At 46.4% G+C, this 27,997-nt stretch overlaps 1 protein-coding gene across 1 annotated transcript; it reads left to right on the plus strand.

The window, feature by feature from the left end:
- LOC115137885 (trafficking protein particle complex subunit 14-like) lies at positions 1 to 27,995 on the plus strand. The gene is made up of 11 exons (XM_029674167.2): positions 1 to 713; positions 1,642 to 1,737; positions 1,825 to 1,954; positions 2,104 to 2,190; positions 7,394 to 7,514; positions 7,639 to 7,786; positions 19,904 to 19,965; positions 21,775 to 21,947; positions 22,240 to 22,376; positions 22,536 to 22,735; positions 23,253 to 27,995. The coding sequence occupies exons 1-11, from the start codon at positions 222 to 224 to the stop codon at positions 23,434 to 23,436; spliced, it is 1,830 nt and encodes a 609-aa protein (XP_029530027.1). The 5' UTR covers positions 1 to 221; the 3' UTR covers positions 23,437 to 27,995.
- Positions 27,996 to 27,997: the final 2 nt, after the last annotated feature.

Here is a 27,997-nt window from a genome sequence, read left to right on the forward strand (position 1 = left end):
CTGAAGCACATTGCAAAGTGAAGAGTCGGTTGCAGGTTCATCGACTGATGGCCACAATGAATTGGATTTTAAATGTTTATTATTGATAATATATTTATAGAAAATAGGCCAGCTGTCGACGCTGGTCATAAACGGAGACTATAATTCCAAGAGGGTTGTGAATCGTATTAGCTTGTTTGTATGTGGCAATAACCGGGTAAATAAGCTAGCTAACGTTAGCAATGGTTCTAATGATGGAATCGCAATGCGAGTATTTTATGTATTTCCCTGCTGTTCCCATCACGGACCTTTCCGACCCGTCAAAATACCGAACTCTCCCCCGTCGCAGTCACCTCTATCTCGGTGAGACCGTGCAGTTCTTGTTGGTCCTGCGGTCCAGAGATGAAAGGTCAGGTTCGGACGGGACAAAGGGAAACGGGGATAGTGACTGCGGTACCCGGGCTTGGAAGGAGCTGGTAGGGTCCCTCTCCGCTGTAGCAAGTGTGTGCCCTGGCGAGAGCCGACATCGCTCCCAACTTCACCCCCACGAGTTCCAGAGAAGCTACAGCGACGACGGTGCAGACGAGGACCCCGACGAGGTCGACTTTGCTGCGGGTACAGCCCATATAGGCAGAAGGGAGTCCAGGAACCGAGGCTTCAGAGAATGCAAGCCGCTTCTCATTCACAATAACACGGGGAGTGATGGGCGGCAGTATCGGCGGGCACCGATGCAGGTAATATGAAATAAATAATAACAGTCTGGTGATAAGTGGAAGGGAAAGAAGGGTCCGTAAGTGGACTATAAACATGGCCAGTTTATTGTATTTTATAATAGGCTACGTGTACACCTCTTGTGTGAAATAGGAAGTGCTGACATTTCCTGAGCTGATAAGAGTGCAGCAGAATCACACATGTAAACCACAACTACAGTGAACCATACCTTTTTCAACCTCCTGCATGCACTGACCCAACAAGCCAAAACACTGTCTCACTCTGACTATGGTAACTTGTTATTGTGATCTGCTGTACATGTCGGCGAGACGCCTCAAGCATGCGAGCCTCGGCACTGTTTCAATTTGTCCGAACTTGACATTGAGAGAGAGAGAGCGCAGGGCTTGTGGAGTATTTTCTCACCATTGCCTGTTATGAAGCCCGCGCAGTGCCAGTGCAGACAGACAAAAACAACCCAGTCATATTTTCAGAGAAGTCATACCACCTCTCATAACACCGCAGCTCATAGCCAAACAAATGTACCTTGAGGTGTTGGCAACGCTGCAAGATAACACCCACTATGATAGTCAATGTGGGCAAAACAATGGGAATGGATTGTTGTATTTGTGGCACTCAACCACACTTTCATTTCCCATGTCTTTTGTGAAAGATCCTGTTTGTCCATCATACACTGCTTGTGTGGGAGAGTGGATAACAGTAGTGACTCACATCCGTATCAAGGATCTATAGTCCAAATAAATCCTCCTCCTTTCTTTTTGAGAGCCCATTGTTTACATAATCTCTCTCTGTGTGGCACACACACAGACACACACACACATACATATAACATAGTTTTTCTGTCTCGTCCTCTCTCTCCTAGTCACCCATGAACAATAGAAAATGATATAATATTTCTGTGTGTGTGTACTTGTGCCCTCCTCTCTATCCTAGTCACCCATGGACAAGCCAGTGGTACTGAACGATGAGGTCATCTTCCCTCTGACCGTCTCATTGGACAAACTCCACGTCAACACGCTCAAGGTCAAGGTGAGAGTGTGTGTATGTGTGATCAGATCGTAGTGACTATTCATGTTCATAACCTCGCCATAACCTGTGCATTCCTGTCTATGTCAGATCGTAGTGACAGTGTGGAAGCAGGAGAAGGAGAAGGCAGAGATCAGGGAACATGGTTACCTCACCATCCTACAGCTGAGGAGTCCCACACACACCTTCAGACAGGACCTCAACACCTTCAAGGCCCAGGGTACACACAAACACACACATGCCTTTGAAATTCAAAAAACTCAATATATCATATTTGCATTCAATTAAATATTGTACAGAATAGTTTTTGAATGTATTTTTTATGACAAATATCTCTCTCTCTCCCCCTCCTTCCCCCTCTCTGTCCAGTCAGCACCACCCTGAGTGTTCTTCCTCCTCCGACTGTGAAATGTCAACAGATTACCGTCTCCGGGAAGCACCTGACCCTTCTCAAAGGTAGGGAGCTGGGGAGGTTAAACTTTGTTACACTGAATGAGAAACACTCTGGACCCTAGTTACACTGAACGAGAAACACTCTGGACCCTAGTTACACTGAACGAGAAACACTCTGGACCCTAGTTACACTGAACGAGAAACACTCTGGACCCTAGTTACACTGAACGAGAAACACTCTGGACCCTAGTTACACTGAACGAGAAACACTCTGGACCCTAGTTACACTGAACGAGAAACACTCTGGACCCTAGTTACACTGAATGAGAAACCATCTGGACCCTAGTTACACTGAACAAGAAACACTCTGGACCCTAGTTACACTGAATGAGAAACACTCTGGACCCTAGTTACACTGAACGAGAAACACTCTGAACCCTAGTTACACTGAACGAGAAACACTCTGGACCCTAGTTACACTGAATGAGAAACCATCTGGACCCTAGTTACACTGAACGAGAAACACTCTGGACCCTAGTTACACTGAATGAGAAACACTCTGGACCCTAGTTACACTGAACGAGAAACACTCTGAACCCTAGTTACACTGAACGAGAAACACTCTGGACCCTAGTTAAAGCCTAGAAATGGTAGGGGGCTGTTTGTGGATTTAGAATGGGCTCACACTATTTCTTCTTAACCCTAGACTCATTGGGTGTTTTCTATTCTCAGATTTGCTCACCCTGCTCTGAAGCAGAGCTAAGAGCTCCTGACTTCTGAATAAAGGAAAGATTGAAACAGTGTGTATGTGTGTGTGTGTGTGTGTGTGTGTGTGTGTGTGTGTGTGTAAAATCCTGTTCATTCACTGGAATTAATCAGAGCCATGTATATAGAGAGTTGGGCCAACTTTACGAATTTTGAATATTGTTTTAATTCTAGAAGTACAGTAGCAGCTTGGGTAATGCCCTAGTTGAGGAGTGCCAAATGAAGATTCATGATTGGTCCTGTGTGGCTCAATTGGTAGAGCATGGCACCTGCAATGCTAGGGTTGTGGATTTCAGTTCCCACTTAGGCCACACCCATATGAAAGACTTATGCACTCACTGTTGTAAGTCGCTTTGGAAAAAAGCATCTGATCAATGGCATATTTATGTTATGTTACTTCCTGTTTGAAAACAAAGTGCTTAAGCTAGTGGTTATGCTAACACAGTCTTGGTTTGTTAACAGTAACAGCAACAGAGAGCAAAGTATGACAAATCAAGTACTTTATCCTCGCTGCCACAGTGTTATTACAGTGTTATGCAATAGCTCAGAAGTGTAATGGCTTGTGCGTGCGTGCGTGTTATGTGTGTGTGCGTGTGTTTACACTATATAGTAAGAGGACCCTCTGAAATGACCCTGTATTGTCTTAAAGGGATAGTGTGGCAACTATAGTGCCTTCCGAAAATATTCATGTCCCTTGACTTATTCCACATTTTGTCGTGTTACATCTTGACTTAAAAATGTATGAAATATATATATTTTCACACCCATCTACACACAATAACCCATAATGACAAAGTGAGAAAGAAAAACATGTGAATACATTTTTGCAGATGTATTGAAAATAAATTACAGAAATATTTAATTTCCATAAGTATTCACACCTCTGAGTCAATACTTTTAAAAGCACCTTTGGCAGCGATAACAGGTGTGAGTCTTTTGGGGTGAGTCTCTAAGAACTTTCCACACCTTAATTGTGCAACATTTGCCCATTATTCTTTTCATAATTCTTCAAGCTCTTGTCAAATTGGTTGTTGATCATAGCTTGACAACCATTTTCATTGCCATATATTTTCAAGTAGATTTAAGTCAAAACTGTAACTCGGCCACTCGGGAACATTCACTGTCTTCTTGGTAAGTAACTCCGGTGTAGATTTGGCCTTGTGTTTTAGTTTATTGTCCTTCTGAAAGGTGAATTCATCCCCCAGTGTCTGGTGGAAAGCAGACTGACCCATGGTTTCCTTTAGGATTTGGCCTTGTGTTTTAGGTTATTGTCCTTCTGAAAGGTGAATTCATCCCCCAGTGTCTGGTGGAAAGCAGACTGACCCATGGTTTCCTTTAGGATTTGGCCTTGTGTTTTAGGTTATTGTCCTTCTGAAAGGTGAATTCATCCCCCAGTGTCTGGTGGAAAGCAGACTGACCCATGGTTTCCTTTAGGATTTGGCCTTGTGTTTTAGGTTATTGTCCTTCTGAAAGGTGAATTCATCCCCCAGTGTCTGGTGGAAAGCAGACTGACCTATGGTTTCCTTTAGGATTTGGCCTTGTGTTTTAGGTTATTGTCCTTCTGAAAGGTGAATTCATCCCCCAGTGTCTGGTGGAAAGCAGACTGACCTATGGTTTCCTTTAGGATTTGGCCTTGTGTTTTAGGTTATTGTCCTTCTGAAAGGTGAATTCATCCCCCAGTGTCTGGTGGAAAGCAGACTGACCCATGGTTTCCTTTAGGATTTGGCCTTGTGTTTTAGGTTATTGTCCTTCTGAAAGGTGAATTCATCCCCCAGTGTCTGGTGGAAAGCAGACTGACCCATGGTTTCCTTTAGGATTTGGCCTTTTTTTTTGATGCAACTACCACCAAAGGGATATTCAATGTCTGCTTTTGATTTTTTTTTACCCATCTACCAATGGGTGACCTTCTCTGCGAGGTATTGGACAACCGCCCTGGTCTGTTTTGAAATTCACTGCTCAACCGAGTGAACTTACAGATAATTGTATGTGTGGGTACAGAGATGAGGTAGTCATTCAACATTCATGTTAAACACTATTATTGCACACAGAGTGAGTCCATGCAATTTATTACGTGACTTGTTAAGCACATTTTTACTCCTGAACTTATTTAGGCTTGCAATAACTAAATGGGTTGAATGCTTATTGACTTAAGACATTTAAGCTTTTCATGTTTAATTAATTTGTACACATTTTGAGAAACATCATTTCACTTTGACATCATTATTGTATGTAGGCCAGTGACAAAAACAAATCTCAATTTCAATCCATTTCAAATTCCGTCTGTAACACAACAACGTGGAAAGGTCAAGGGGGTGTGAATACTTTCTGAAGGCAGTGTAAACCCTTTTTTCTACTTACCCAGACACAGATGAACTCATGGATACCATTTTTATGTTTCTACATACATACACAAACCCCACTTACAACATCCACGTCCCATTAAAGGAATAGTGCGACATTTTGGCAACCGAGTGCAGTTTCTCTGTGTGCAGTTTGAAGGAAGTTGAAGGTCGTATGCTAGCAGTTCCTATAGACTTGCACTAACTGTAGTTAGCAATGGCCCCTGAAACTACCTTCAACTTCCTTCAAACTGCACACAGAGAAACTGCACTCGGTTGCCAAAATGTTGCACTATTACTTTAATGGGATGTGGGGTTTGTGTATGTGTTTAAATATTGTCCTATGGCTCCACCTCTCTCGCTCCCCGCTCCACCTCTCTCTCGCTCCACCTCGCTCTCGCTCCACCTCTCTCTCGCTCCCCGCTCCACCTCTCTCTCGCTTCACCTCTCTCTCGCTCCCCGCTCCACCTCTCTCTCGCTCCACCTCTCTCTCGCTCCCCGCTCCACCTCTCTCTCGCTCCACCTCTCTCTCGCTCCCCGCTCCACCTCTCTCTCGCTCCCCGCTCCACCTCTCTCTCGCTCCACCTCTCTCTCGCTCCCCGCTCCACCTCTCTCTCGCTCCACCTCTCTCTCGCTCCCCGCTCCACCTCTCTCTCGCTCCCGGCTCCACCTCTCTCTCGCTCCCGGCTCCACCTCGCTCCCGGCTCCACCTCTCTCTCGATCCCCGCTCCACCTCTCTCTCGCTCCCCGCTCCACCTCGCTCTCGCTCCACCTCTCTCTCGCTCCCCGCTCCATCTCTCTCTCGCTTCACCTCTCTCTCGCTCCCCGCTCCACCTCTCTCTCGCTCCACCTCTCTCGCTCCCCGCTCCACCTCTCTCTCGCTCCACCTCTCTCTCGCTCCCCGCTCCACCTCTCTCTCGCGCCACCTCTCTCGCTCCCCGCTCCACCTCTCTCTCGCTCCACCTCTCTCTCGCTCCCCGCTCCACCTCTCTCTCGCTCCACCTCTCTCTCGCTCCCCGCTCCACCTCTCTCTCGCTCCCCGCTCCACCTCTCTCTCGCTCCCCGCTCCACCTCTCTCTCGCTCCCCGCTCCACCTCTCTCGCTCCCGCTCCACCTCTCTCTCGCTCCCCGCTCCACCTCTCTCGCTCCCGCTCCACCTCTCTTTCGCTCCCCGCTCCACCTCTCTCTCGCTCCCCGCTCCACCTCTCTCTCGCTCCACATCTCTCTCGCTCCCCGCTCCACCTCTCTCTCGCTCCCCGCTCCACCTCTCTCTCGCTCCCGGCTCCACCTCTCTCTCGCTCCCGGCTCCACCTCTCTCTCGCTCCCGGCTCCACCTCTCTCTCGCTCCCCGCTCCACCTCTCTCTCGCTCCCCGCTCCACCTCTCTCTCGTTTCCCGCTCCATCTCTCTCTCGCTCCCCGCTCCATCTCTCTCTCGCTCCCCGCCTCCACCTCTCTCTCGCTCCCGGCTCCACCTCTCTCTCGCTCCCCGCTCCACCTCTCTCTCGCTCCCCGCTCCACCTCTCTCTCGCTCCCGGCTCCACCTCTCTCTCGCTCCCGGCTCCACCTCTCTCTCGCTCCCCGCTCCACCTCTCTCTCGCTCCTCGCTCCACCTCTCTCTCGCTCCTCGCTCCACCTCTCTCTCGCTCCTCGCTCCACCTCTCTCTCGCTCCTCGCTCCATCTCTCTCTCGCTCCCCGCTCCACCTCTCTCTCGCTCCCCGCTCCACCTGTCTCTCGTTTCCCGCTCCACCTCTCTCTCGTTGCCCGCTCCATCTCTCTCTCGCTCCCCGCTCCACCTCTCTCTCGCTCCCCGCTCCACCTCTCTCTCGCTCCCGCTCCACCTCTCTCGCTCCACTCTCTCTCGCTCCCGCTCCACCTCTCTCTCGTTTCCCGCTCCACCTCTCTCTCGCTCCCCGCTCCACCTCTCTCTCGTTTCCCGCTCCACCTCTCTCTCGCTCCCCGCTCCACCTCTCTCTCGCTCCCCGCTCCACCTCTCTCTCGCTCCACCTCTCTCTCGCTCCCCGCTCCACCTCTCTCTCGTTTCCCGCTCCACCTCTCTCTCGCTCCCCGCTCCACCTCTCTCTCGTTTCCCACTCCACCTCTCTCTCGCTCCCCGCTCCACCTCTCTCGCTCCCCGCTCCACCTCTTTCCCCCTCTCCCCAGTATTAAACTCCAGTTCCCAGGAGGAGGTGTGTGTTAGGAACGTGAGGGTTCTTCCTAACTTCAACGCGTCCTACCTCCCCATGATGCCTGATGGCTCTGTACTCCTCGTGGACAATGTCTGGTAATTACAGTCCCAACCTTAACCATTAGGATTTAATGTAAAACTGCTGTAAAATTTTTTTTTTAAAAGTGCCACTTTTTGTAACCATTTTGTAACCACAACATTTTATACTACCTGTCTGCAGCCACCAATCAGCGGAGGTTACCATGGCATCATTCCACAGAATGAACAGTAGCTCCTCCCACCTTCCCAGCATGCTCTCTGCCCTGGAGGAGCAGAACTTCCTGTTTCAGCTGCAGCTCAGAGACCAGCCAGAGGAAGAGTCCAGCGAGGTGAGAGTGGGGGAGATTCTCAATTGGGCAAAAGTCTATCCTCGACTCCTTCCCTGAAACCGATAAGTGGGTAATAGTCGTGGAGAGTGTCAATTCGTTAGTAGGAGAACGGAGGATTGTGCTCACCACCATGATAACCTACTTCGGCAGAGGATGCACAGGTGTATCCTCAATGGAGGCTAGTGCAGAAGTGTTTAAACAACGGCCACTCCCCCTTTGAATCGGCTGTTGTTTTCTGGAATGAGAGAAGCAAGCACACATTTAAAATCTATATGCTACTTATCCTTTTATCTAGAAAATGTTGATGTGCGAGTGCAGATGTCTCATTTCACACAAGCACATTTGTTTCTATGTTTCCTCTTCTCGGCTCCTCTCCTCGGTTACCTTCAACCTTTTTCAAAAGCAGGCAAGGAGAGATTCTCTCACGGAGAGAAAGGAGAATGTAATACCAACTGAAATAGTCCCAGTTTGTAACATAAAGAGGAGTGAAGTGAGTATCTCTGTCAGTGAGATACATTCCAGACTATAATATCATACTTAACCCGATTGGCCCGGATTTAGTTTTTGAGATTGGAGACAAAATTCCCATGTCATTTCCTACTCGGGACGCGCAGCTATGACTGACACAATCTACCATTTCCTACTCGGGACGCGCAGCTATCACTGACACAATCTACCATTTCCTACTCGGGACGCGCAGCTATCACTGACACTCGTTTAATGTGAGCGGGTCAGAGACACAATCTACCATTTCCTACTCGGGACGCGCAGCTATCACTGACACTCGTTTAATGTGAGCGGGTCAGAGACACAATCTACCATTTCCTACTCGGGACGCGCAGCTATCACTGACACTCGTTTAATGTGAGCGGGTCAGAGACACAATCTACCATTTCCTACTCGGGACACGCAGCTATCACTGACACTCGTTTAATGTGAGCGGGTCAGAGACACAATCTACCATTTCCTACTCGGGACACGCAGCTATCACTGACACTCGTTTAATGTGAGCGGGTCAGAGACACAATCTACCATTTCCTACTCGGAACGCGCAGCTATCACTGACACTCGTTTAATGTGAGCGGGGCAGAGACACAATCTACCATTTCCTACTCGGGACGCGCAGCTATCACTGACACAATCTACCATTTCCTACTCGGGACGCGCAGCTATCACTGACACTCGTTTAATGTGAGCGGGTCAGAGACACAATCTACCATTTCCTACTCGGGACGCGCAGCTATCACTGACACAATCTACCATTTCCTACTCGGGACACGCAGCTATCACTGACACTCGTTTAATGTGAGCGGGGCAGAGACACAATCTACCATTTCCTACTCGGGACGCGCAGCTATCACTGACACTCGTTTAATGTCAGCTATCACTGACACAATCTACCATTTCCTACTCGGGACGCGCAGCTATGACTGACACTCGTTTAATGTGAGCGGGGCAGAGACACAATCTACCATTTCCTACTCGGGACGCGCAGCTATCACTGACACTCGTTTAATGTGAGCGGGGCAGAGACACAATCTACCATTTCCTACTCGGGACACGCAGCTATCACTGACACTCGTTTAATGTGAGCAGGTCAGAGACACAATCTACCATTTCCTACTCGGGACGCGCAGCTATCACTGACACTCGTTTAATGTGAGCGGGGCAGAGACACAATCTACCATTTCCTACTCGGGACGCGCAGCTATCACTGACACTCGTTTAATGTGAGCGGGTCAGAGACACAATCTACCATTTCCTACTCGGGACGCGCAGCTATCACTGACACTCGTTTAATGTGAGCGGGGCAGAGACACAATCTACCATTTCCTACTCGGGACGCGCAGCTATGACTGACACAATCTACCATTTCCTACTCGGGACGCGCAGCTATCACTGACACTCGTTTAATGTGAGCGGGGCAGAGACACAATCTACCATTTCCTACTCGGGACGCGCAGCTATGACTGACACAATCTACCATTTCCTACTCGGGACGCGCAGCTATCACTGACACTCGTTTAATGTGAGCGGGGCAGAGACACAATCTACCATTTCCTACTCGGGACGCGCAGCTTTCACTGACACTCGTTTAATGTGAGCAGGGCAGAGACACAATCTACCATTTCCTACTCGGGACGCGCAGCTATCACTGACACAATCTACCATTTCCTACTCGGGACGCGCAGCTATCACTGACACTCGTTTAATGTGAGCGGGGCAGAGACACAATCTACCATTTCCTACTCGGGACGCGCAGCTATCACTGACACTCGTTTAATGTGAGCAGGGCAGAGACACAATCTACCATTTCCTACTCGGGACGCGCAGCTATCACTGACACAATCTACCATTTCCTACTCGGGACGCGCAGCTATCACTGACACTCGTTTAATGTGAGCAGGAGGGCAGAGACACAATCTACCATTTCCTACTCGGGACGCGCAGCTATCACTGACACAATCTACCATTTCCTACTCGGGACGCGCAGCTATGACTGACACTCGTTTAATGTCAGCTATCACTGACACAATCTACCATTTCCTACTCGGGACACGCAGCTATCACTGACACAATCTACCATTTCCTACTCGGGACGCGCAGCTATCACTGACACTCGTTTAATGTGAGCGGGGCAGAGACACAATCTACAATTTCCTACTCGGGACGCGCAGCTATCACTGACACTCGTTTAATGTGAGCGGGTCAGAGACACAATCTACCATTTCCTACTCGGGACACGCAGTTATCACTGACACTCGTTTAATGTGAGCGGGTCAGAGACACAATCTACCATTTCCTACTCAGGACGCGCAGCTATCACTGACACTCGTTTAATGTCAGCTATCACTGACACAATCTACCATTTCCTACTCGGGACGCGCAGCTATCACTGACACTCGTTTAATGTGAGCGGGGCAGAGACACAATCTACCATTTCCTACTCGGGACACGCAGCTATCACTGACACAATCTACCATTTCCTACTCGGGACGCGCAGCTATGACTGACACTCGTTTAATGTGAGCGGGGCAGAGACACAATCTACCATTTCCTACTCGGGACGCGCAGCTATCACTGACACTCGTTTAATGTGAGCGGGGCAGAGACACAATCTACCATTTCCTACTCGGGACGCGCAGCTATCACTGACACTCGTTTAATGTGAGCGGGGCAGAGACACAATCTACCATTTCCTACTCGGAACGCGCAGCTATCACTGACACTCGTTTAATGTGAGCGGGGCAGAGACACAATCTACCATTTCCTACTCGGGACGCGCAGCTATCACTGACACAATCTACCATTTCCTACTCGGGACGCGCAGCTATCACTGACACTCGTTTAATGTGAGCGGGTCAGAGACACAATCTACCATTTCCTACTCGGGACGCGCAGCTATCACTGACACAATCTACCATTTCCTACTCGGGACACGCAGCTATCACTGACACTCGTTTAATGTGAGCGGGGCAGAGACACAATCTACCATTTCCTACTCGGGACGCGCAGCTATCACTGACACTCGTTTAATGTCAGCTATCACTGACACAATCTACCATTTCCTACTCGGGACGCGCAGCTATGACTGACACTCGTTTAATGTGAGCGGGGCAGAGACACAATCTACCATTTCCTACTCGGGACGCGCAGCTATCACTGACACTCGTTTAATGTGAGCGGGGCAGAGACACAATCTACCATTTCCTACTCGGGACACGCAGCTATCACTGACACTCGTTTAATGTGAGCAGGTCAGAGACACAATCTACCATTTCCTACTCGGGACGCGCAGCTATCACTGACACTCGTTTAATGTGAGCGGGGCAGAGACACAATCTACCATTTCCTACTCGGGACGCGCAGCTATCACTGACACTCGTTTAATGTGAGCGGGTCAGAGACACAATCTACCATTTCCTACTCGGGACGCGCAGCTATCACTGACACTCGTTTAATGTGAGCGGGGCAGAGACACAATCTACCATTTCCTACTCGGGACGCGCAGCTATGACTGACACAATCTACCATTTCCTACTCGGGACGCGCAGCTATCACTGACACTCGTTTAATGTGAGCGGGGCAGAGACACAATCTACCATTTCCTACTCGGGACGCGCAGCTATCACTGACACTCGTTTAATGTGAGCGGGGCAGAGACACAATCTACCATTTCCTACTCGGGACACGCAGCTATCACTGACACTCGTTTAATGTGAGCAGGTCAGAGACACAATCTACCATTTCCTACTCGGGACGCGCAGCTATCACTGACACTCGTTTAATGTGAGCGGGGCAGAGACACAATCTACCATTTCCTACTCGGGACGCGCAGCTATCACTGACACTCGTTTAATGTGAGCGGGGCAGAGACACAATCTACCATTTCCTACTCGGGACGCGCAGCTATGACTGACACAATCTACCATTTCCTACTCGGGACGCGCAGCTATCACTGACACTCGTTTAATGTGAGCGGGGCAGAGACACAATCTACCATTTCCTACTCGGGACGCGCAGCTTTCACTGACACTCGTTTAATGTGAGCAGGGCAGAGACACAATCTACCATTTCCTACTCGGGACGCGCAGCTATCACTGACACAATCTACCATTTCCTACTCGGGACGCGCAGCTATCACTGACACTCGTTTAATGTGAGCGGGGCAGAGACACAATCTACCATTTCCTACTCGGGACGCGCAGCTATCACTGACACTCGTTTAATGTGAGCAGGGCAGAGACACAATCTACCATTTCCTACTCGGGACGCGCAGCTATCACTGACACAATCTACCATTTCCTACTCGGGACGCGCAGCTATCACTGACACTCGTTTAATGTGAGCAGGGCAGAGACACAATCTACCATTTCCTACTCGGGACGCGCAGCTATCACTGACACAATCTACCATTTCCTACTCGGGACGCGCAGCTATGACTGACACTCGTTTAATGTCAGCTATCACTGACACAATCTACCATTTCCTACTCGGGACACGCAGCTATCACTGACACAATCTACCATTTCCTACTCGGGACGCGCAGCTATCACTGACACTCGTTTAATGTGAGCGGGGCAGAGACACAATCTACAATTTCCTACTCGGGACGCGCAGCTATCACTGACACTCGTTTAATGTGAGCGGGTCAGAGACACAATCTACCATTTCCTACTCGGGACACGCAGTTATCACTGACACTCGTTTAATGTGAGCGGGTCAGAGACACAATCTACCATTTCCTACTCAGGACGCGCAGCTATCACTGACACTCGTTTAATGTCAGCTATCACTGACACAATCTACCATTTCCTACTCGGGACGCGCAGCTATCACTGACACTCGTTTAATGTGAGCGGGGCAGAGACACAATCTACCATTTCCTACTCGGGACACGCAGCTATCACTGACACAATCTACCATTTCCTACTCGGGACGCGCAGCTATGACTGACACTCGTTTAATGTGAGCGGGGCAGAGACACAATCTACCATTTCCTACTCGGGACGCGCAGCTATCACTGACACTCGTTTAATGTGAGCGGGGCAGAGACACAATCTACCATTTCCTACTCGGGACGCGCAGCTATCACTGACACTCGTTTAATGTGAGCGGGGCAGAGACACAATCTACCATTTCCTACTCGGGACACGCAGCTATCACTGACACTCGTTTAATGTGAGCGGGGCAGAGACACAATCTACCATTTCCTACTCGGGACACGCAGCTATCACTGACACAATCTACCATTTCCTACTCGGGACGCGCAGCTATGACTGACACTCGTTTAATGTGAGCAGGGCAGAGACACAATCTACCATTTCCTACTCGGGACGCGCAGCTATCACTGACACAATCTACCATTTCCTACTCGGGACGCGCAGCTATGACTGACACTCGTTTAATGTGAGCGGGGCAGAGACACAATCTACCATTTCCTACTCGGGACGCGCAGCTATGACTGACACTCGTTTAATGTGAGCAGGGCAGAGACACAATCTACCATTTCCTACTCGGGACACGCAGCTATCACTGACACTCGTTTAATGTGAGCGGGGCAGAGACACAATCTACCATTTCCTACTCGGGACGCGCAGCTATCACTGACACTCGTTTAATGTGAGCGGGGCAGAGACACAATCTACCATTTCCTACTCGGGACACGCAGCTATCACTGACACAATCTACCATTTCCTACTCGGGACGCGCAGCTATCACTGACACTCGTTTAATGTGAGCGGGGCAGAGACACAATCTACCATTTCCTACTCGGGACGCGCAGCTATCACTGACACTCGTTTAATGTGAGCGGGTCAGAGACACAATCTACCATTTCCTACTCGGGACGCGCAGCTATCACTGACACTCGTTTAATGTGAGCGGGGCAGAGACACAATCTACCATTTCCTACTCAGGACGCGCAGCTATGACTGACACTCGTTTAATGAGCGGGTCAGAGACACAATCTACCATTTCCTACTCTCGACGCGCAGCTATCACTGACACTCGTTTAATGTGAGCAGGGCAGAGACACAATCTACCATTTCCTACTCGGGACACGCAGCTATCACTGACACTCGTTTAATGTGAGCGGGTCAGAGACACAATCTACCATTTCCTACTCGGGACACGCAGCTATCACTGACACTCGTTTAATGTGAGCGGGTCAGAGACACAATCTACCATTTCCTACTCGGGACACGCAGCTATCACTGACACTCGTTTAATGTGAGCAGGGCAGAGACACAATCTACCATTTCCTACTCGGGACGCGCAGCTATCACTGACACAATCTACCATTTCCTACGGGACGCGCAGCTATGACTGACACTCGTTTAATGTGAGCGGGGCAGAGACACAATCTACCATTTCCTACTCGGGACGCGCAGCTATGACTGACACTCGTTTAATGTGAGCAGGGCAGAGACACAATCTACCATTTCCTACTCGGGACACGCAGCTATCACTGACACTCGTTTAATGTGAGCGGGGCAGAGACACAATCTACCATTTCCTACTCGGGACGCGCAGCTATCACTGACACTCGTTTAATGTGAGCGGGGCAGAGACACAATCTACCATTTCCTACTCGGGACACGCAGCTATCACTGACACAATCTACCATTTCCTACTCGGGACGCGCAGCTATCACTGACACTCGTTTAATGTGAGCGGGGCAGAGACACAATCTACCATTTCCTACTCGGGACGCGCAGCTATCACTGACACTCGTTTAATGTGAGCGGGTCAGAGACACAATCTACCATTTCCTACTCGGGACGCGCAGCTATCACTGACACTCGTTTAATGTGAGCGGGGCAGAGACACAATCTACCATTTCCTACTCAGGACGCGCAGCTATGACTGACACTCGTTTAATGTGAGCGGGTCAGAGACACAATCTACCATTTCCTACTCTCGACGCGCAGCTATCACTGACACTCGTTTAATGTGAGCAGGGCAGAGACACAATCTACCATTTCCTACTCGGGACACGCAGCTATCACTGACACTCGTTTAATGTGAGCGGGTCAGAGACACAATCTACCATTTCCTACTCGGGACACGCAGCTATCACTGACACTCGTTTAATGTGAGCGGGTCAGAGACACAATCTACCATTTCCTACTCGGGACACGCAGCTATCACTGACACTCGTTTAATGTGAGCAGGGCAGAGACACAATCTACCATTTCCTACTCGGGACGCGCAGCTATCACTGACACAATCTACCATTTCCTACTCGGGACGCGCAGCTATGACTGACACTCGTTTAATGTGAGCGGGGCAGAGACACAATCTACCATTTCCTACTCGGGACGCGCAGCTATGACTGACACTCGTTTAATGTGAGCAGGGCAGAGACACAATCTACCATTTCCTACTCGGGACACGCAGCTATCACTGACACTCGTTTAATGTGAGCGGGGCAGAGACACAATCTACCATTTCCTACTCGGGACGCGCAGCTATCACTGACACTCGTTTAATGTGAGCGGGGCAGAGACACAATCTACCATTTCCTACTCGGGACGCGCAGCTATCACTGACACTCGTTTAATGTGAGCGGGTCAGAGACACAATCTACCATTTCCTACTCGGGACGCGCAGCTATCACTGACACTCGTTTAATGTGAGCGGGGCAGAGACACAATCTACCATTTCCTACTCAGGACGCGCAGCTATGACTGACACTCGTTTAATGTGAGCGGGTCAGAGACACAATCTACCATTTCCTACTCTCGACGCGCAGCTATCACTGACACTCGTTTAATGTGAGCAGGGCAGAGACACAATCTACCATTTCCTACTCGGGACACGCAGCTATCACTGACACTCGTTTAATGTGAGCAGGGCAGAGACACAATCTACCATTTCCTACTCGGGACACGCAGCTATCACTGACACTCGTTTAATGTGAGCGGGTCAGAGACACAATCTTACGGATCTCGTCTTTGAGGAGTCCCAGACGTCCCAAATATTTTCAAACATGTTTGATTTTATCTGCATGAAATCTGCAATGCTCGTGTAGTGTGAAACAACACGTTTTGAAAACGGTGACAAGCAATAGCCAATGAGAGCTCGCCAGAGAAGAAAACAGTGAGATGATGAGTGTTTCGCTTCACCCAGGATGTGTAGACAAGAGCAGGAGTGATGACTACTACTATTATGTGTTTGTACTTGCATTTAACCAAAGCCAAAGTGTCAAATCGCTACAGCTCTGAAGTTCACAACCAATGTTATTCAATTCAATATGTTGGCTTGATACAGTTGAAGTCGGAAGTTTACATACACTTAGGTTGGAGTCATTAAAACTTGTTTTTCAACCACTCCACAAATTTCTTGTTAACCAACTATAGTTTTGGCAAGTCGGTTAGGACATCTACTTTGTGCATGACAAGTTATTTTTCCAACAATTGTTTACAGACAGATTATTTCACTTATAATTCACTGTATCACAATTCCAGTGGGTCAGAAGTTTACATACACTAAGTTGACTATGCCTTTAAACAGCTTGGAAAATTCCAGAAAATTATGTCATGGCTTTAGAAGCTTCTGATTGGCTACTTGACATAATTTGAGTCAATTGGAGGTGGACCTGTGGATGTATTTCAAGGCCTACCTTCAAACTCAGTGCCTCTTTGCTTGACATCAGCTCGCTTGGAGTTTGACAAAAGGCACCTAATGGACTCTGACCATGAGAAACAAGAATCCCTGGTCTGATGAAACCAAGATTGAACTTTTTGGCCAGAATGCCAAGCGTCCCGTCCGGAGGAAACCGGGCACCATCCCTACGGCGAAGCATGGTGGCAGCGGCATCATGCTGTGGGGATGTTTTTCAGCGGGAGGGACTGGGAGGCTAGTCAGAATCATGAGAGAGGTGAATGGAGCAAAGTTCAGAGCGATCCTTGATGAAAACCTGCTCCAGACCGCTCAGGACCTCAGACTAGGGCGAAGGTTCATCTTCCAACGGGACAACGACCCTAAGCACACAGCCAAGACAACGCAGGAATGGCTTCGGGACAGGTCTTTGAATGTTGTGGTGGTTATTTCTTTATTGTCAAATGAGGAGACACAAACTTTTCCGAGTCCGAGTTAAACAAAATCTTTATTCACTTATTAATAAGAATTGCATGTCACACCACACACACAGGTGATTCATGTGAGTGCTCTGCAATAACGATGGCTGGTCGACACAACACTCTTGAATGTTGCGTTGAGAGCCCCGACACAAGAAATACCAACATCTTTTATATGGCAAAGATACACCCGCTTAGTCTAGATGACAAACAACAGATGTGTGGAATTGGTCACAAGGTTAGGATTTGTATGAAATAAATGAATAATTTATAGCAGACAGTATCTGCTGTGAAGACTGTTCTCATTGGATGAAAAACAGGGTTTGGCCCCCAAAACGAGGTTCCTCTCAACCCGAGCCATCTCTCCCCAGTGCCTTCCAGTCAGAGCAGAGCAATTTCCCTCACATGAATGGAATGTGGCTTGTTAGGTTTATCACCTAAGGCAACGTAAATCTACTCTTAGCATTAAGCCGCAGAGGCCCACTCTTAGTTCACACAGACACAATAGAGTTCTAAGAACCCTATTCTGTTGCATAAAATTAACATTTGATGAAATAACAGTATTATAACATAATATTGTAATTTCACCACCACAATGTCCTTGAGTGGCCCAGACAGAGCCCGGACTTGAACCCAATACATCTCTGGAGAGACCTAAAAATAGCTGTGCAGCGACGCTCCCCATCCAACCTGACAGAGCTTTAGAGGCTCTGCAGAGAGGAATGGGAGAAACTTCCCAAATACAGGTGTGCCGAGCTTGTAGCATCATACCCAAGAAGACTAGAGGCTGTAATCGCTGCCAAAGGTGCTTCAACAAAGTACTGAGTAAAGGGTCTGAATACTTATGTAAATGTGATATTTCAGTTTTTATTTCTTATAAATAGTTTTTGCTTTGTCGCTATGGGGTATTGTGTGTAGATTGATGAGGGAGAAAAACAATTGGGGCTGTAAAATGAAAACATTTGGAAAAAGTCAAGGGGTCTGAATACTTTCAGATTGCATTGTATGGCAAGCGTTAATGTCTGACTGAAGATATTTGAGGCTGCTTTGAGCCACAGCTCATTGTAGCTACGTTAAATCTAATCACATCGTTGTTTTGGCGAGACGGCGTGGTATCGACAATCCTTACGACCAAGTGAAGAATCTTGTAGCGTGTGACCCCCATCTGTGCCACATTGTTTAGTGTGCCACATTGTTTAGTGTGCCACATTGTTTAGTGTGCCACATTGTTTAGTGTGCCACATTGTTTAGTGTGCCACATTGTTTAGTGTGTGTGCCACATTGTTTAGTGTGCCACATTGTTTAGTGTGCCACATTGTTTAGTGTGCCACATTGTTTAGTGTGTGTGCCACATTGTTTAGTGTGCGCATTGTTTAGTGTGTGTGCCACATTGTTTAGTGTGTGTGCCACATTGTTTAGTGTGTGTGCCACATTGTTTAGTGTGTGTGCCACATTGTTTAGTGTGTGTGCCACATTGTTTAGTGTGTGTGCCACATTGTTTAGTGTGTGTGCCACATTGTTTAGTGTGTGTGCCACATTGTTTAGTGTGCCACATTGTTTAGTGTGTGTGCCACATTGTTTAGTGTGCCACATTGTTTAGTGTGTGTGCCACATTGTTTAGTGTGCTACATTGTTTAGTGTGCCACATTGTTTAGTGTGCCACATTGTTTAGTGTGCCACATTGTTTAGTGTGCCACATTGTTTAGTGTGCCACATTGTTTAGTGTGCCACATTGTTTAGTGTGCCACATTGTTTAGTGTGCTACATTGTTTAGTGTGCCACATTGTTTAGTGTGCCACATTGTTTAGTGTGCCACATTGTTTAGTGTGCCACATTGTTTAGTGTGCCACATTGTTTAGTGTGCCACATTGTTTAGTGTGCCACATTGTTTAGTGTGCTACATTGTTTAGTGTGCCACATTGTTTAGTGTGCCACATTGTTTAGTGTGCCACATTGTTTAGTGTGCTACATTGTTTAGTGTGCCACATTGTTTAGTGTGCCACATTGTTTAGTGTGCCACATTGTTTAGTGTGCCACATTGTTTAGTGTGCCACATTGTTTAGTGTGCCACATTGTTTAGTGTGCCACATTGTTTAGTGTGCCACATTGTTTAGTGTGCTACATTGTTTAGTGTGCCACATTGTTTAGTGTGCCACATTGTTTAGTGTGTGTGCCACGTTGTTTAGTGTGCCACGTTGTTTAGTGTGCCACGTTGTTTAGTGTGCCACATTGTTTAGTGTGCCACGTTGTTTAGTGTGCCACGTTGTTTAGTGTGCCACGTTGTTTAGTGTGCCACGTTGTTTAGTGTGCCACATTGTTTAGTGTGCCACATTGTTTAGTGTGCCACATTGTTTAGTGTGCCACATTGTTTAGTGTGCCACATTGTTTAGTGTGCCACATTGTTTAGTGTGCGCACCACTATGTTGGCAAGACCATCGCTCAGCAAGTTATTATATATATTTTTTCTTTGTGTCGCGTACAACCGGCTTTAGTGTGAGATCATTTGAGGAATGTGTTTTTCTTTCTGCTTTAGGGTCTGGAGGTTCCATTGGTGGCTGTGCTGCAATGGTCTACCTCTAAGCTTCCATTTACCAGGTAGGTCTATTTTTAAATGTTTTTATTTTACCCTCTTTTTCTCCACAGTTTTGATCTTGTCTCATCGCTGCAACCCCCCAATGGGCTCGGGAGGTGAAGGTCGAGTCATGCGTCCTCCGAAATATGACCCGCCTAACCGTGCTTCTTAAAACCCACCCGCTTAACCTGGGAGCCAGCCGCACCAATGTGTCAGAGGAAACACCGTTCAACTTATGACCGGGGTCAGCTTGCAAGCGCCCAGCCTGCCATAAGGAGTCGCTAGAGATCGCGATGAACCAAGTAAAGCCCCCCCGCCAGACCCTCCCCTAACCCGGACGACGCTGGGCCAATTGTGCGCCGCCCTATGGGACTCCCAATGACGGCCGGTTGGGATACTGCCCGGGATCGAACCCGGGTCTGTGATGATGCCTCTAGCACTGCGATGCAGTGCCTTAGACTGCTGCGCCACTCAGGAGGCCCAGGGGCCGGATTCACAAAACCTTCTTATTTCCTCTTAACTGCCATTTTTTTCCTTTAACTAAAGACGCGAGAAGAGGGTTAAGCAACGGTGCTATTCCTCAAGAAGGTTCTAGGAAATGTTCTTGTGCTATTTCTTATGTTTCTCCTTTCGCAAAAAGATTATTGGAAATGTTCTTAATTCCAAGATGGCTAAACCCTTGTCTTAAACTCAGGGCAGTGAGAGAAAAAGCTCATGAAAGCAATTGACCATATTTAATTCACACAACCTTCATCTGAAAGTTTCAGTATGGATTATTTTAAACCCAAGAACATGTTTTAGAACAGTCATCTCGGTAAGAAAATACATGATTGCCATTGCTTGCTAGAGTTAAATCTTGGTTTCATCAGACCAGAGAATCTTGTTTCTCATGGTCTGAGAGTCCTTTAGGTGCCTTTTTGGCAAACTCCAAGCGGGCTGTCATGTGCCTTTTACTGATTGGTGGTGCTACAGAGATGGTTGTCCATCTGGAATGTTCTCCCATCTCCACAGAGGAACTCTGGAGCTCTGTCAGAGTGACCATCGGGTTCTTAATCACCTCCCTGACAAAAGCCTTTCTCCCCCGATTGCTTAGTTTGGCCATTCAGCCAGCTCTTGGAAGAGTCTTTGTGGTTCCAAACTTCTTCCATTTAAGAATGATGGCGACCACTGTGTTCTTGGGGACCTTCAATGCTGCAGAAATGTTTTTATACCCTTCCCCAGATCTGTGCCTCGACACAATCCTGTCCTGGAGCTCTATGGACAATTCCTTTGACCTCATGGCTTGGTTTTTGCTCTGACATGCACTGTCAACTGTGGGACCTTATATAGACAGGTGCGTGTCTTTCCAAATCAATTGAATTTACCACAGGTGGACGCCAATCAAGTTGTAGAAACATCTCAAGGATGATCAATAGAAACAGGAGCCCAATTTCGAGTCTCATAGCAAAGGGTCTGAATACTTAAGTAAATAAGGTATTTTTTTCAATCAATTTTTTATAAATTTGCAAAAATCTCGAAAATCCTGTTTTCGCTTTGTCATTATGGGGTATTGTGTATAGATTGATGAGGGGAAAAAAGTATTTGAATCCATTTTAGAATAAGGCTGTAACGTAACTAAATGTGGGAAGGGGTCCCAATACTTTCCGAATGCACTGTAACTATCCTATTATAACTACAAGCATAACTACAAGCCTTCCCTTCACAAGATAAGTGTACACCCAGTATTTGTTGGAACTACCCCATAATAACTACTCTTCATTAACTCTATTATCTGTCCAAATATACCTCCCCCATTATTACCTGATTTGACCTTCTTCACTTCCCTTCCCCAGGTACATTTCGACCCACTACCAGCTACCCAGCGTGAGACTGGACCGCCCCCGTTTGGTGATGACAGCTTCTTGTCAGAGTTCCGTGAGGCCGCTGGAACACTTCCGGGTCAAATACACCCTCCTCAACAACCTGCAGGACTTCCTGGCTGTACGCCTGGTCTGGACACCCGAAGGTGAGAAGAGATAATCATTATGGAGGGGGGAAAAGAGTGATAGAGAGAGATTGGAAGATGGAGGAAAGCGAAAAAGGTTTGTTACAAGGGAGAGGTTGTTACGAGGGAGGGAGGGAGGGAGATGTGTAGTGGTAGATGAGGGGTGAATCCTGTCTAACATCCAGTCATGATTTGTAACAAAGCCCCTAACTAACTGACTACATACCAAAGGAACAGAATGACTTTAGGTTATATTATATTGCTCTCTCCTTGGTTAAACTAAACACCATCCTCTCTTCCTTCCTCCCCCCAGGACGTGGTCGGCAGGAGGACCCGTCAGCGAGTTCTGTGGTGTGTCACTCCCCCCTCAACAACTTGGGACAGTGTCGGAAAGGATCCACCCTCTCCTTCACAGTTGCCTTCCAGATTCTCAAGGCAGGACTGTTTGAGGTACCAACACACTCACACTCACTTCCTGTCTGTCTGTCCGTCCGTCTGTCGTTTCTCAGACCAAACATTACTCACTCACACTCCCTGTCTGGTCTGGTCCAGACTGGTCTTGTCTGGTCTTACCAAACATTACTCACTCACCCTCCTCTTCCTCTCCAGTTAAGCCAGCACATGAAGCTGAAGCTCCAGTTCACAGCGTCCTGTTCCAACCCCCCTGCTGAGGCCAGGCCCATGTCTCTGTCCCTGTCCCGTCACAACTCTCCCTCCAGCCCTGCTGTTAGAGACCTGCTGGACAGACAGAGTATGGGACGGTCACAGAGCTTCTCTCACCAACAACCCTCACGGTCACATCTTATGAGGTAGGAGACACTGACGCGTATATACAGTCGCTAGTGAAAGTCTTGCTGCCTTAAAATGTAATCTAAATAGGAATACATTACATTTTCTTCCCTACCGATCTACACAACCTAACCTACTCCACATTTTCAAAAAATTATTAACATTTATAGAACATTTTACAAATGAATAAAACGAATAATGAATTTTAAAAAATGAATAAAACAAAGGTGTTTTGATTACGTAGGTATGTAGTTCTCATTCACTTTGAGAATGTACAGTAGGTTGTATAGATCGGGGAGGAAAAACAGCAAGTGTATATTCCCCTTTTAGATTTAACTTGAAGGCAGAACACACACGTAGACACACACACATTAGCATTCAGTCAAACACGCACACCCAACCATACTGTAATCCCCACGTTCTGGCAGTGCCTCCCTGACCGCTCTCAGACTCTTTGAACTCTCTCCTAATCATCCCCATCTTGTGTGTGTGCCTGTCTGTTGCGTCTGTCTGTATCTGTCCGTGTGTGTGTTCCAGGACGGGCAGTGTTATGGAGCGCCGGGCCATCACTCCTCCAGTGGGATCTCCAGTGGGTCGACCCCTCTACCTTCCCCCCGAACGCCCCGTCCTCTCACTGGATAAGATCGCCAAGAGAGAGTGTAAGGTATTGGTACTGGAACTTGGAAGAGACTGGGAGAGGGAGGGAGGGTTGGAAGAATGAGGTAGAGAGGAAATAAGAGATGTAATGGGAGATTTAGAGGGGGGGGGGGGGACATTTCTCATTGAGCATTTCATCCAACCTGAAACAAAACACAAAAACTGTTTCACACAAAAATACAGACCACAGTCACCACACTGAATGACTTACTCTACATGATCCACATCATTTCAAGACACCGGAGGAGTTACTTTCCACACAATTATTTTTTCTTTTTTTTTTACTATTATTTCAACATTCTGTTTTATTCCTTGTTTTATGTCTTGGTGTGTAATTAAATATGTAAATAACTGTTTTACACCAAAAAACATTGGGTGGCGAGCTAGATCTGCAGTAATATTTGGGCTGCCATTTAACGTGAAATTCACAGGGTTTGGTTAATTAATAAACTTTTAATATATTGTCTGACTAACACTGTTCTGCATGCGACATGTTTGATGTAAAACTTTGCATGTTAAAGCTAGAGTCCTTGAGTCAAGCAATAACAAGCTCTACTCCGCCTCTGTTTTTGTAAAAAGCTTTGGGATAGGCCTGGAGTGATGTAACCACTGTTATAGACAGAGCTATGGATGCAAGGACTGACCTTCTATGATATCAACATTATAATTTAGCCATGTTTTGAGGCTGTACAGTGTTTTGTTTACATTGTTTTACTCGAATGTTTGGAAGCAAACTTATATTTTGGGTTCTGATGGGGTACGGCAGCTGCTCGTGAGGCATTTATAATATTCTTCAAGAATCAATGGGTGTATATAATTCATAAGTTAAACAAAATTGATGTAGCAACTAAGGATTTTAGCTTCAACAAAAGCACCAGGATGACCCAGAGAATGGGCTGAGTTCGGTGTCATTGTGGAAAAACTGTGGTTTCATTCTTGTTACAATGTGTTGTAGTTTAGTGACTAAGGGCCACAGTCTCTAGACTGAATTTAAAACGTTTAATATTTAGTCTTTACACTGGCTATCAGAGATTTTGTAAGTGTATTTGTCTGATTTTGTGTTTATGCTAAGTGTATTTGTCTGATTTTGTGTTTATGCTAAGTGTATTTGTCTGATTTTGTGTTTATGCTAAGTGTATTTGTCTGATTTTGTGTTTATGCTAAGTGTATTTGTCTGATTTTGTGTTTATGCTAAGTGTATTTGTCTGATTTTGATTATTTTATTTTGTCAGCTTAAAAATCTAACATCTCATCTCCTTAGTACACTACATATTAGTACACACTCCATGATAGGGAATAATCCTGCATCCTTTTCAGTCATTTTGTCTTTCCTTTGCGTCCCTATACAACCTACAGACTAATGGATTTAACAATGGTGGAAACTCTCTCCAATCCAATACTTTCACATCCAAGCCGGGAAATTGTGCAAGTGCACATTTTGGGAGAAGGGTGGAGAATTGGGACATAACCTGCCACTGTGGTTCACAGCTGTTAAAGCGTTGACTGGTTGAGCCTGTTGATCGTTGAGGTCATTCACACTTGACCTTATTATTAGGGATTTAGTCCTCTTGGGTAATCCAGAATAGTGCATTATTTAAAGTCAGTCCCTGTAGATGTTTTCAACTCTTTCCATTTGTGTTATGAACGATGGTGGTGTGTGTGTGTGTGTGTGTGTGTGTGTGTGTGTGTGTGTGTGTGTGTGTGTGTGTGTGTGTGTGTGTGTGTGTGTGTGTGTGTGTGTGTGTGTGTGTGTGTGTTGTATGCTTCTGAATGAGCCTAAAACACTGGATGTATATTGTATTTTCATTGTATTTTCTGGTTCATAAACCAATAGGAATGGCCAAGAGGTATCTATTCCCGATGTAAAAGACAATGTGATATTCGGTGGGGACATTTCAAACAATCTGTCTACTGAGTGGTATGCCTCATTTTCCCTGGACACAAACTACTTTCTTGTGTATCCTTTGTTCATTTCTATATCTTGTCAAGAAGGACATAAGAGACTTGAGTAGAGGATGTAGTTTGCTATTATCGTGTTTGTTTTTTGTTTTTATTTCTGATTTAAAAAAACTCATTGCATTGTTGGAAAAGGACCCGTAAATAAGCATTTCACTGTTAGTCTCCACCTTTTTTAATTTCACTGTTAGTCTCCACCTTTTTTATTCCGAAGCATGTGACATTTTTTGTTGTTGTTGATTCCAGACTTTGTTTAAGGCTAGTGATAGATCATTGGTAAAGAATAGAGAACAGTAAAGGACCGAGACAGCTGCCTTGCAGAATACCACATTTCCATTAAAGAAGACCCTCTGTGTTATATTGGATAGATACAGTGCATTCGGAAACTATTCAGACCCTTTTACTTTTTCCACATTTTGTTAGGTTACAGCCTTATTTTAAAATGGATTACATTGTTTTTCCCCCCTAATTAATCTACACACAATACCCAATAATTACAAGGCAAAAACAGTTTTTTAGAAAAACCTATTCAGACCCTTTACTCAGTACTTTGTTGAAGCACCTTTGGCAACGATTACAACCTAGAGTCTCTGCAGATCCTCTGAAACTCTGTCAGATTGGATGGGGAGTGTCACTGCAGAGCTATTTTCAGGTCTCTCCAAACATGTTCAAGCATGGCCTCTTGCTGGACCACTCAAGGACATTTGGAGACTTTTCCCGGTGTTGTTTTGGCTGTGTGCTTGGTTGTTGTCCTGTTGGAAGGTGAACCTTCCCCCAGTCTGAAGTCCTGAGCCATCTGGAGCAAATTTTCATCAAGGATCTGTCCGTACTTTGCTCCGTTCATCTTTCCCTCGATCCTGACTAGTCTCTCCAGTACCTGCCGCTGAAAAACATCCCCACATCATGATGCTGCCACCACCATGCTTCACCGTAGGGATGGTGCCAGGTTTCTTCCAGACGTGAAGGTTGGCATTCAGGTCAAAGAGTTCAATCTTGGTCTCATCAGACCAGGGAATCTTGTTTCTCATGGTGAGAGTCATTTAGGTGCCTTTTCTCTCCAAGCGGGCTGCCATGTGCCTTTTACTGAGGAGTGGCTTCCATCTGGCCACTCTACCATAAATGCCTGATTGGTGGATTGCTACAAAGATGGTTATCCTTCTGGAAGGTTCTCTCAACAGAGGAACTCTTGAGCTCTGTCAGAGTGACCATCGGGTTCTTTATCACCTCCCTGACCAAGGCCCTTCTCCCTGATTGCTCAGTTTGACCAGGCGGCCAGCTCTAGGAAGAGTCTTGGTGGTTCCAAACTTCATCCATTTAAGAATGAGTGAGGCCACTGTTCTTAGGAACCTTCAATGCTGCAGAAATGTTTTAATACCCTTCCCCAGATCTGTGCCTCGACACAATCCTGGCCTGGAGCTCTACGGACAATTCCTTTGACCTCATGACTTGGTTTTTGCTCTGACATGTACTGTCAACTGTGGAACCTTTTATATAGACAGGTGTGTGCCTTTCCAAATCATGTCCAATCAATTGAATTTACCACAGGTGGACCAAGTTGTAGAAACATCTCAAAGATGATCAATGGAAACAATATGCACCTGAGCTCAATTTCGAGTCTCATAGCAAAGAGTCTGAATACTTATATAAATAAGGTATTTCTGTTTTTGTTTTTTTAATACATTTGCAAAATAATCTAAACCTGTTTTTACTTTGTCATTATGGGGTATTATGTGTAGATTGATGAGGACTGTTTTTTTAATAAGGCTGTAAGGTAACAACATGGGGGAAAAGTCCAGGGGTCTGAATACTTTCCGAATGCACTGTAACTGTCAACCCATAGTAGAGTAGAGGATGTAGGCTTGGCTATTATTTACATTTAACATTTAAGTCATTTAGCAGACGCTCTTATCCAGAGCGACTTACAAATTGGTGCGTTCACCTTAAGACATCCAGTGGAACAGCCACTTTACAATAGTGCATCTAAATCTTTTAAGGGGGGTGAGAAGGATTACTTTATCCTATCCTAGGTATTCCTGAAAGAGGTGGGGTTTCAGGTGTCTCCGGAAGGTGGTGATTGACTCCGTTATTATCTTGTTTATCATGATTTATTTCATTTGTTTTTATTTACCTTGAAAAACAGCCCCATTCCAAATGCATTTCCATTGTTCCCTTTGTCAGACAAAAAGTTGTCATAACATTTCCATTCCTTTCCTTTGTCAGACAAAAAGTTGTCATAACATTTCCATTCCTTTCCTTTGTCAGACAAAAAGTTGTCATAACATTTCCATTCCTTTCCTTTGTCAGACAAAAAGTTGTCATAACATTTCCATTGTTCCCTTTGTCAGACAAAAAGTTGTCATAACATTTCCATTCCTTTCCTTTGTGATTTGAAATTAATTTATTATTTCCACTCAGACCAAAGTAACTCATAATTGCATTGTTTATGTATATTTTGGACTTATTTTTAACAGTGATTTTTTTTAAGCACTTTATTTACATTTTAATTGTATTGTTCATGGTTCCTCGGACACACAAACACAAGGAATGCCTTGAATGCAAACGTCGTTGGCAAAAAGTGTTTTGAATTTGCAACAAACATGTTGGAAAAAAAGTGTTTTTGGTCACTCCTAGTTTGTTGCACTGACTGAATAAAGACAATTGAAAAGATT

Source organism: Oncorhynchus nerka, linkage group LG12, assembly GCF_034236695.1.
Source record: "Oncorhynchus nerka isolate Pitt River linkage group LG12, Oner_Uvic_2.0, whole genome shotgun sequence".
Classification (NCBI taxonomy): Eukaryota; Metazoa; Chordata; class Actinopteri; order Salmoniformes; family Salmonidae; genus Oncorhynchus; species Oncorhynchus nerka.

Coding starts and splice junctions, on each gene's coding strand:
- LOC115137885 (XM_029674167.2), top strand. CDS start 222: ATGGTTCTAATGATGGAATCGCAATGCGAGTATTTTATGTATTTCCCT. Junction 714..1,641: donor ATCGGCGGGCACCGATGCAG/GTAATATGAAAT, acceptor TCTCTATCCTAG/TCACCCATGGACAAGCCAGT. Junction 1,738..1,824: donor TCAACACGCTCAAGGTCAAG/GTGAGAGTGTGT, acceptor TGTCTATGTCAG/ATCGTAGTGACAGTGTGGAA.